Source organism: Octodon degus, unplaced genomic scaffold, assembly GCF_000260255.1.
Source record: "Octodon degus isolate 3935 unplaced genomic scaffold, OctDeg1.0 scaffold00059, whole genome shotgun sequence".
Lineage (NCBI taxonomy): Eukaryota > Metazoa > Chordata > Mammalia > Rodentia > Octodontidae > Octodon > Octodon degus.
The window spans coordinates 9,033,059-9,044,956 of NW_004524635.1; the positions used below are offsets into that span (position 1 = coordinate 9,033,059).

The window sequence follows — 11,898 nt, forward strand, 5'->3', positions numbered from 1 at the left end:
CTCTCTCTCTCTCTCTCTCTCTCTCTCTCTCTCTCTCTCTCTCTCTCCCTCCCTCCGTCCCTCCCTCCCTCCCTCCGTCCCTCCCTCCCAGAATGCATTAACATGGTTTCTAAAACAACTTCACCTAAAACAGGAGATATGGTTTGTTTTGTAGGAGAAAGTTTATTTTTCTTCATTTTCCTTTTTTTTTTTTTTAGAGTTCTGTTCAAAGCATTTTTTCTTTTTAGAGAGAATAAAAATAGTAAGAATATTAGAAATGATACAGAATTTCACTAAACAAAATAATAGAAATTCAACAATGCTTGTTATATTGTATAATGTTGTATTCAAATAATGCATGACAAAAAGAGCCACCAGATAATTTTAAAATCCTGAGCAAGTAGATTTTCTGCGAAGATATCATACAAGCTGATTTCAAAGCTGAAAATTTGATTTCATTATTCATTTTACCTACAAGTTTTCAGATTGATTACCCTCAAGTATTTACACCAGTGGATGAGTGTAACTCTTTCCTATTTGTCATTGAAATGTTTTGTATTATTTTCCTCAAAGAAGTCACCTTCCTAATGGTATTCTCCTTTAGCTAATATTAACAGTGATTGTAATTAAAAGCGCCCATCAGCTAAGCAATGGAAAAAAATTGATCAGATTTTGATAAATCAAAAAATCAACAAATTACATAATCCATATGTAAGTCAGATAGTTTACTACATAATAATTTATATTAAAAGGAATATTTTTATATATTAATATATTTGTATGAGCTACATGTATATTCTGATTCCTACAATTAATGAACCTTAATGTTAAAGATATCACATGTGTGTATTCTTGTGTGCACCCACACAGTATTCTTAGAAGGGTTCATCACTAGGAGGTTTTAATTTTTATTCTCAGAAATAATTTTAATTATTTTAGATAGATATTTAATATTTTGATACTTTAAATAGCTATTATAGAAACTCAGAACTAAGATGATCACATTTTCCAACTTATAAAATTAAAGCTAAAATTGCGTAATATTGAGGAATAGAGATAGAATTTTTAAGTAATGACATATTCTTACACAAACACATGTACTACACATTAAGATTGGGATTGTTATTTGACCTCCAGAAAAGTAAACTTTGTATTCTAATATAGATTGAGTCATTACTACTTTATATTTTGTTCAAATAATCAAGTAAATTTTATACCTCTGATAAAGTATATGGTTATTTTTGCAGTTACTGAAATGCAGCCCTGAAGCTTCTGCAGGCACTTCATTTCAAAACTACCATGAAGAGGACTATCTTGTCATTGATGGGATAAAATTAAAAACTGGGGAATGCATTGAGAATATAACTAACAACTTTAAAGAAATAGATGCTTTGATGTCTGAATTTTAGGGGATTATATATATTTCAAAAGTTAATTCTGAAAATGTTGGCATCTGTATATTTTGCCTAAAGTAAAAAATTATAAAAATATTTAGTGAAATAGTTATAAATTATACAGAAGTTATTTCTAATAACTTTCTGCTTTATATTTTGAGAATGTCCATGGTTTTGTGAGCCAAGCAAATGATATTTCAGTGATGATTAAAATTTTGGAATCAAAACATAAAGTGTATTTATGTATTTTTTGTTTGCCTAAGCTTTAAAATCGTTTTTAAAATTTCTATCATAAGCTTGTGTTTTTCAATGATTAGTTAAGTCCCTTGTTTAAATGTAACTATGTGCTACCCACACTGGTAAAATTCTTAGACATAATTCAGATATCCTTACAGAATGTATATTTGTAGTAGAAATAACCTAATATAAAATAAAAGAAAATAATAAAACTATTATTACATAATAAAGTTTAATATTTCTTTTCTTTCTTTCTTTTTTTTTTTTTTCTTTTTTGCAGAACCAGGGATTGAACTCAGGTCCTTGTGCTTGCCAGGGAAGCACTTATTCTACTAAGCCATCTCCCCAGCCCCAAGTTGGATATTTCTTAAAAGACAGTAATGTATATTGCGTCAGTATATTGGAAACAATAATTTCAACTATAGTTCCCCAACTTCCTTACTAATTGAGTGTCTGTGAAGGTTGGGACATCATAATCCTAGACTTTAGCTTCCCTACTGAATCAGTCTCTGGAGGTGAGATTAGGAAATGTAATTGAAAATGCATAAAGAAAAAGTAAACACATATGATATACATCCAAAAATGTGGAAAGCAGTAAATAGATAATTCTTCAAGGATTCTCTGGTGCAGCTTTAGATCTTGTTCTGTTATTAAAGAAAATGCTTGTGCACGCACATCTGTCTCTGGGTCCTGTTCTGGTTTCCTCTGGGTATAAAGGAATGGGGAAAGGATGTTTCAGGCACTTAAATACCAAAACTAAAGCTTGAGGAAGTGAAACATTGAGGGCGCTGGGACATACTCTTAGCTGAGTCAGCTGGAAGCAGATTAATGGAGAGATGGCAAGCCACAGCAGGGAGAAGAGCCAGGCGCACAGGCTGATGAACTTACAGTGCACCCTGAGCTACAGGGACCCAAGGAGGGTTTTAGGTAGAGGCATCCCTTTTACATCTCACCAAGACACACGCCCTCAGTGTGAAGAGCAGTGCGAAAGAGCAACCTGAATTATGGTGGTGCTACAACAGAGAAGAGTGAATAGATGGTAGGTGAGTTAACTCCAGTGGCAGTGAATATAGGGGTGAGATGGGGGAGGCATTAAGGACAACTCTGGGATTCTAGTCTTCACACTGGTATTTAATACAGGAGGAACACATGCATGTAAGAAACATGGAACAAGTATCAAGCTTAGGCTACACTGTTTGAGTTCAGCAGAGATTATGAGATACTCATTTTCTGACAAAGCCTGTATTCTAGTACCATCCTGAGAAACAGAGAGATTAAGAATAGTCTTTCAACACAAATTGAATTCTAAGTGGTATGAAACAGTGAAGATTTAAGCCATTGCTTTTTAAAAACATTTTATTTATTTATTTATTTATATATTTAATTTATGTATTTGGTACAGAGTCTCACTACACAGCTCAGACTCCTAGTAGCCTTCTTGTTTTCAGTCTCCCCATTGCTGGGATTACAGGTGTGTGCCACCATGCCAGGTGTCAGTGGCCAGCTCAGCACGTCCCAGGGGCAGGGCCAACATGGCATGTGGTGCCCGGCATCCAACGCTGGCCTCTGCACTTGCCTAAGCAGGCAATCAGTCCACGGAGCTATCTTGCCCAGCCAAGCCATTGTTTTTTCTAAGAGCTCAATTTACCTCACAACAGTTTTGAAAAACTTTCCTCTTTGTCTTGGCAGTGATTTTGTATTCACATCTTACAAGATGTTTGAGGGAGTAATTGGTCACACTTTTATTACTGCTTAGAATCAAATAAAATTTTTATAATTGTATTTAAAAGACTTTATCTACAACCCAAGTGTTTTATATAAATCTACATGTAGTAGACCAGTTACAAGGTCCTATTGGTGGAAGAGCCAGCACTCATCAACTTTCAATAGCAAGATACTGATTCCCAAAATTAATTAACCTCTACCATGTTATAAATTGTAGATGTCTGGGATTTTGCTAACGTCTGTGCATTTGAGCAGTTCAAAATGCTTCTGAGAACAAATATTTGGTTTGGTTTTGACTGCAAACGAAACTGCAGTCGATTTTCAAGAAAAGGCTAGAAGAACATTTACCCATGTGAAAAGATGAGTTTTCAATTATCAGATCAAATGTGCCCAGGAAATGGAAAGGGTGGATTAGCATCTCCATCTTCAGAGTGCATAGTTATTCCTGATTAGCAACTTTTAAGTGTCTTAAACTTAGTGGTGCCTATATAACATGGACCAAGTATATTGGTGAGGCTGTGAATCTAGAGTTTGTACTTTTATATCCTTGTTCTGCCACCTATTACTTGGGTGATGTGAAGCACATTATTGAACTTTTCTGGGCCTAAGCTTTTTTACATTTATGAAGTGAAGGTTACAATGAAAGGAATCACTATGCAGAAAGTGTAACAGTCCTTACACATGGAAAGTCATGCTGATTACGACTACGTTTACTGTCCATTCCAGAGCACTTCCTTTCTCACCATCCCTGTCCTGTGCCTCATGGACTCTATACTTGTTTCAACAGAACTCAACTTGACAGACCTGCCTCATAGAGCCGAGGAGCTCATGTTAGGGGAGGCTCTGAGATAATCAATGCCTTATGTTTATTGCAAGAATTCTTGCTAGGTTCCAAGGACAATATCATAAAAAATTGCATCTGTCCACTAATGGAGGATAAATTCTAAGTACATTATTTACACCAAACTAAAAAGGTGAGGCAATATGCTAAAACATCTGTCCAAGCATTTAAGTTGAAATTTAAGCTCCTTTCTACTCAGGTTGAGAAATATAGGTACCTGGATCCAGTTTGGTGTGAGTTGGACCAAATATTTCTTCTCTAAACCCTATAAGCGTATTAATTTATGAAATGTCTGGGTCCATGGGAAGACGGAGCCCTCAACTAGATCTATGATAGTGAAGAGCTAATCAATAGAACCACATCTGTTAAACCTATATTCCAATGAGTCTTTGTCCATTTTCCTGGTGCTGGAAGCTGAATTTATGTAAGAATTTCCAGTGGTAGGAAACTTGACTTCATCCTCATTGAAGTCAAAGAGTATGCTTGCACTGGGTTGGTCTTCTGTTACCGCACACAACAATGGCATAAAAACAAATGTGGGGGCCGGGGAGATGGCTCAGTAAAATAAGCACTTGCCTAGCAAGCACAAGGGCCTGAGTTCAATCCCCGGTTCCACCAAAAATAAAATAAAATAAAAAATAAAAACAAATGTACATCTGATCACCTGCAAAGTCTATATTGCCCACCACCTTGAATTTATTGACCCTGTAATGCAGGGTGTTGGAACACAGACAGTTAATCCATCCACAAATAATCCTAGGCATAGTTGAAAAATTACAACATTTTCTATCAGAAATAATTGGTGCTCATCTCTTTCTGTAGGAAACTTTCCTGAATGAACCTGGGGTGACTGTGTAGTGTTTTTGATAGAAGCAGACCATTTTACCATCAAATATCTCTACTAATACCTAGTAATCCATGACTCCCTCTCATTAAATTGAGACTAAAAATTAAGAGTTCTGCTGCAGACACTTTTAGATTGGTAGAACTTAAATTTGTTAACCCTTCTTTCTTTTTTATGTATTTAGTACAGGGTCTCACTGCAAAGATTACACTCAGTGATCCTCCTGTTTTCAGCCTCCCAAGAGCTGGGATTATAGGCACACACCACCACACCCAATCTCAGTCACTATCTCAGTGCAGCCTGTGGGTGGGGCAGGCATCCTGTGGGTGGGGCAGCCTGTGGGTGGGGATGAACCCTGGTGTTTTAGCCCACTGAGCTATCTGGCCAATCCAAACTTTTTTTTTTCATGGCAGGCTCAGCCCCGCCGTCCCCCAGGGGTGAGGCTGGCATGGCATGTGGTGCTGGGGATCGAACGGTGGTCCCTGTCCTAGCACTTGCCTAAGCAGGCACTTTAGACCACAAGCTATCTTGCCAACCCAGGCATGTGATACTGGGATTAAAGGTATGTGGCAATGAAATTATTTAGTGTATTTCTGTCTGGATAATGGGAGGTTCCCCCTCAGTGTGGGTGGCTTTGCTCAATAAAAGCAGGCTAGCTACTGTCCTTTTGCTGCTTTCTGCCTGCCCTGCCATATACTATTTCTCTTCATCCATGCCCCTCTGCCATGATGGCCTGCCTTGGAACCAACTAGTTATGGGTCACAACTCTGTGAACAAACATTAACTTTGACTATTGGATATTTTATCCCAGGAATAACAAAAGTAACTAAGATGTGGACATTGTACAATTTAAATTTCTAACTCCTTCCTTATAACTGAACCAACTACTAAAACCTAGTGTTGTAGGCAAGTAGTTTGTGACCGATAAATTAGGCCTTCTTATTCTGTGAAAATTCCAAATATTGAAGCTTTTCCATCTACTCAGTTGTTGCACAGTATAAGTGCTCAAACCAGAGAGCAGCATGATTAAATGAAAGGGCAGACAAGGATAGGATAAAATAGTTTCTAAGAAAAATTGAAATAATAAACTGTTTGCTTTTAAATGCATATAGCAAGGTACTCCCAGAAAAAGATATGTTAAAAATTTAAAAGAAAAGGGTCAGTTTGAAAATAGAATTTAGCATCTATGAAAAGCATAAAAACTTGTTGGGTTAAAAAATAAAATGGTTAGGGCTGGTGAGATAGTTCAGCTCAGCTCAGATGCAGGGACTGGAGTTCTATCCTCAGTGTGCCATGCCGGCCCTGCCCTCAAGTACATTGAGCCTGTGACCGAGTCTGGGCATGGGGGCATGTGCCTGCAATCCCAGTGTTGGGGAGGCTGAAAACAGGAGGATCACTAGGAGTCTGAGCTGTGTAGTGAGACCCTGTATTAAATACATTAAAAACAAACAAAAAACTATATTAGTTTAAGAAATAAAATAGTTCTTTAGTTTCTCTAGCCTGAAAAAGTTCCTCCAGTTAAAACATAGCCTAAGACATAAAGTCAGGGATATATTTTTTTTAAGTTAGACCAAAGAGTCAAAGGCTGAATCCAGGTGGTTGCAGGAAATGACCACAGGGGAAAGGCCCAGTCCAGCATGTGGCTCTACATTGCAAAAATGTAATATAATATAATATAATATATATTTCAGTATAGTGTATGTATTTTTAGCTTAGTATATATTTCAGTTAGACACAACTTCCTATAAAGCTCCAAGACATGGTACCTCAGTCACCTGATGCAACCAAGGTATGAGTATCTAAATTTGGAGAAAAAAAGGTCTTGAAACAGTGTGTGATGTGGACTGGACTTCAGCTGCTGGGGTCTTGGGACATTTTCTGCCCAGCCCACAGGGCTGAGTTTTATTTTAACTTGAGTCACATTGCTGTATCAAAGAGACAGCACATATGTAGATTTATAAGAACACCAACACAACCAACATATCACTCATATCACTTAGGGTTTTTTTTAGCAGTTCACTTATTTTACTTATGTTTAGACTATGATAATCACAGAGTGAGCAATGCAGATAAGCCCACAGTGGTAGAACATCTTATTTGGAGAAGAAAATCATGTATATATTTTCATCTCCCTTCTTTTTTCCCATGGTGTCTTTAGTATTTTGATATTGTATCAGGATGGTGAATTATAAATCCTGTTTGGGTCCAGGTTTCACTTCCTAATTCATCTAAGTCATACAAACAATAAGTCAAGGGACATACTTTCTTTTTATTTGGGTATACTTTCTTTTTAGTTTTGGATCTCAAGCTCTTGAGTACTGTCTGTGTTGACTTTATTGTGCGACTTACTGGCTAAAAGGTAAAATGATCATCTAGTTTCCTCATACATAAAATGGTGAAGGAACGGTCTAAAACAAAACATTGTGAGAATGAATGAGATATATAATGTGAAAGTGATTTGTAAATCAACTTGATGTTCAACATACCCTTTCCAAAAAGAACCAAGTAAATATTTTAGTATATTGCAATTAAGAAATCTCTGAGATAAATTGTAACTATACATTTGAAACTATCACTTTTATTACTCTTGTATTATTTGGACAACTAGTCACCAATATCCATTTTGTTTTACTCCTTTCAAAAATTCATCTTTGCAACCCATATGATCTCTATAAGGGGTGTATTAACAGCGACTGTCTTCTAAGGTATATTTCATTGTTGAGTTTTAGAAATGGTTGTCTATCACTTTGCTTTAAGGAGGAAAGAAGGAAAAGTCTTAACACCAGAGTACTGGTGAGGTTCTTTGCCATCTCAAGGGCATTTCTCTAAATCTATGAATGTCTTTTGAAGAGAGCTGATGCAAAAGATGCAAATCTCTAGGAAGTTGAAATTTCAGCCCAGGCTCAAAATAGCTTTTGAAAGCCATGAAATTCACTCAATTTTTCGATCAGTGTTATTCTCTTTTGTTGTCAACAATTCCTTGTTTCATAATGAAATTAAATCTCATTCATTCAAGGTTTTATAAAACAAAACTCTTTTAAATTTCTCAGAGAGAAAAAAGAAAATAAATGTGTGATTGTACCTTTATCTTCTGGGACTTGTAGTCTAGGGATGGAAAACATAAATACACACAGGTGGCTGCAAACCAGAAAGCACATTTGAAATTCAGATGCCTGAAAGTAAAAGGGAGTTCATTTCCCAAATAAGTAAGTAAGTAATTATGCAAACTATGGCCATTATGCCCCAGTGACTCTGCCAGAGACTGAAATCATCTCACGGAATCTAAGGTAAATATAAGGTAATCAATTGGTAACTTATGTTATGAGCAGATAACATAAGACCTGAGTGGATGACAACTGCTCATAAAAGAAGTTAAGACAGAGGTAAGACTATATTTGAAAAAAAACAATGCCTTGGTTCCTCTTCCATTGTAGAAAGGGCCAGTGGTAAAGACACCTACTTTTCATTCACTAGGTCTTGGCTTGAAGGGACTTTCTGCTTCTACAATCCAATTAGATCAGGTCCAGGTACTCTGTATGACCCCCACAATCCCACCTATGCACTTAATTGCTTGCCTGCAGTCCACTATCCCTGTGGACTCCATAACCACCCTGACTACTATGGATAAAGCCAAGATAGGAGGTACAAGAGGTAAAGCTAAGGACACTCATTCTGGATGGTGGATCTGTGTAGCCCGGGAGATCTTAGAACACATACACATCACAAAGAGACAGACAGGAGATGATGAAGGATTTTACTTTTTATGGTAAGGGACTGCCAGTCAGGGACCAGCTCCTGCCAACAGCCCATCTTATCTCTTCCATGGATGCTTGGCCCTGTCTTTCAGTAAAAGCTGCTGCCAAACAGTGCTAGAACAAGAAAGCACCATTAGTCACATTACCTATGAAAGTCTCACTTCTTCTAAGAAAAGGCTGATGGGGGGTGTCAATATATATAGGGATGTGTGAAAATGAAGATTATTTGGAAATGTGGGCCTAACTTTATGAGTTAGAATGTACTACTATGGTGGCGAGATAAAAGCAAAGCAGAATTGTATTAGTTTTGACTGTACAAATAACTTCATTGAGACATTTCTTTCATTCATTTTATGAGTGAGGTTTGTGCTAGGAAGTAGCAATGTAATCTTGAACAAGACAAACCTAACTTCCAACCTCATACAGTTGACACTGACCTTGAACAAGTTGCAATAATCCTGTCTATGTCTAATTATCTAAAAATTAGAATGGGGTAGTGATAATGACATACTATTAATAACAATATCAACGTCATACCATAGAATAATTATTCAGAATAAAATAAGACATACAGAGCATGCAGCAAGGTATCTTGAGCATTGCATGCTGTTTCTATCACTGTATTTTTTTGAAGACTAATTGGTAAGAGGAATCCGTGAAAAAAGCCTTTGCACTGTGCTTCATCCCCAGCCCATTCTTATTTTTATTTTGAGATATGTTCTAAGTGGCTACATTGCCCACTTAGAGGTGGGACTTGAATTTGTAATCTTCATGCCTCAATCTCCCAGAGTGCTGGGATTACAATAATGCAACACACCTCCCAGCTACAAGGCCAGGTTTTGAAAAGACTGTAGTGAGCTGGCTAGTGATGATGAAATGTGCAGATGAAAGCAGATGTTGAGAAGTAGGAATAGCAAGTAAGTAACCTACATGACGAGCAGGCACATCTGGTAGGGGCGAGAAGAGAAATTTTGTGATTTAAGACCAGAGGATGCAGGTAGGGATTTGCACAAGGAGGACCTTGTGTACACACCTAAGAGACAGTACTTTACTTGGCAGGGGAGCCAGATTTTTCAGTAGAGAAGAGCAATGACTAGAATTCCTAGAAGAGAATGTCTAGAATTAAACACCGGAGTGTGCTGGCTATTAGATCCTGGGACTGGCTTAGAATCAGAGCATGCTATGATTGGCATCTGTCAACAAGCAGCAGACAGACTTCACTATGCCAACTGGTGCCCCGTGTGTCTGAGGAAATCCATGCCCTGATGTTAGCTCAGATTGTCAGCTTCCACAGCAAGTGCCTTAGGGCTGCCAGAAGGCAAACAGGGACTGGAAGGTTAGGTGTCTCCATGAAGTCTTATTAAACTCTCTGCTGTTTGGGAATAATGTACCACAGCTACAGAGTTTTAAATGGCAAAGGGCATGTGACTGTATAAAAGGTTACAGGAAGATGCTTTCATTCGTCCTCCATGAGAGCAGAATATCATTTTCTTCTGTTTAAGTCAACTCACAGACCTCATTACTTTAAGTTCATCAGGTGGCTTGAGTAGGCTTTTTTATTTTAATGTGCTCATAGAATCTTTTGGAGAAGAGCCACTGCATTTTTGGCCAATTTAAAGCTTGGGTGCTGCAGTATACCCACGCAATTGTTGGTAACTCTCAGAGAACAGTATCTGTGTCAAGGGACAATACCTCTGTGGCTTCCAGCAGTAGAGGTTGTGTGTCTTTTCATTTTGTAACCTGGTCACACTACAACACAGTGCTTTGTATTATTAGAATATCAGTTCTGATTTTATGCTTCCTGTCAATAGAGCGTATTTATATTATTGTCTCACAAGTTCTACGCTCAAATACCTTTGGTTTAAATCTAAGATAGTGATTGTTTTTCTCTTCTAACTTCTTCCAATGCCTTCCAACAAAGACATGTTGCAACAATACAAGTTAATAAGCCTTTTCAAGTTGCTAGCTTATTTTTTAGTTGGGGAATCTGCAAGGTTCAGCTACTTTGGCCACTTTAAGTGCTTTCATTTGGGTCTGTGGTCAGCTGAAGGCCTACTGAGCTGTGGCTTTATGGATGGGGTAGGCTCACTTAGCAGTCTGAGGACTAGACAGCTGCTGGCGATTGAGAGCCCTTTCAGCTGGGGAAATTGAAGCACCCTGACTGAGTCGCACAAGCTATTCTTCAGGCTAGTACAGGTATACAACAGACAGATGGAAGCAGCATCGGGTCCCACTGGGTCAGTGCTTTTCAAGCCTCTTGCTTGTGGTTTGCTAACATTTCTTTGGCCAAATCAAGTCCCACAGATGACTCCACAGTCATGTGGGGAGGGCTTAACAAGGTACATGGATATACAGGTCCGACTAATCTGCCAAGAGAAAGTTTCAATGAGAAAACACAAATCAGCTCATCTACAATACTATGAAAACAGGTAAATCATAGTTGATCTTTTAAAGTCACTAAAAACTTATTTCCAACAAAACATGTATTTTTCAAAACACTGATGGAATAATATTAATTGCACAAATGTTCCTGCTGCTTTTTACTAGTAGTTATATATTGAATATATTTACACATCATATTGTATTGAAACATGATTTTAATAACTACTTTTTATTTCATGATATTTATAGTCACACAATGAAATGAACTTTTTTGATGAAAATCTAGTTTTCCATGTTTCATAATCATAAACCACTTTGTCACAATCCTTATCATTCCGTCTTTGCATACAGTTATCAGTTTTGTTTCCTGTCATTTCTTAAAAAGGAATTGATGGGTCACTGTGCTCAATGTTAAGATTTTTTAGTGTAACGATTTATTATCTCCCACAAGATATGAATGAGCATGTCTACTTCCTCCTGTGGCTGAGGATGGTTTCTACTTCAATTTCGTATTGCTTAGTTCATTAGATTAATCTTTGTCTTAAAGAACATTGACTAAATGAATATAATTTAGACAGCTTTTCCCCTTAATTCTTTAAAGAGGGCTGAAGATTTTCATTAGCATAGACCATAGATTTGGACCTAAAATTGATTGAGATAAGAATAATAGAGTGAGGCAGCAAAGGAAAAATTACATGTGAAAAGAAATAGTTGGTCATTTGGTTTAGATATTAAATATTG

General features: G+C 37.2%; 1 protein-coding gene across 1 annotated transcript in view; it reads left to right on the forward strand.

The window, feature by feature from the left end:
• The window catches only part of Zcwpw2 (zinc finger CW-type and PWWP domain containing 2), a 250,227-nt gene extending 248,839 nt beyond the window's left edge, over positions 1-1,388 (forward strand). The window contains exon 9 of the mRNA XM_004634224.2: positions 1,227-1,388. Coding sequence (XP_004634281.1) covers positions 1,227-1,388 — 162 coding nt within the window. The remainder of the gene's footprint in view (positions 1-1,226) is intronic.
• The last annotated feature ends 10,510 nt before the right edge of the window (positions 1,389-11,898 follow it).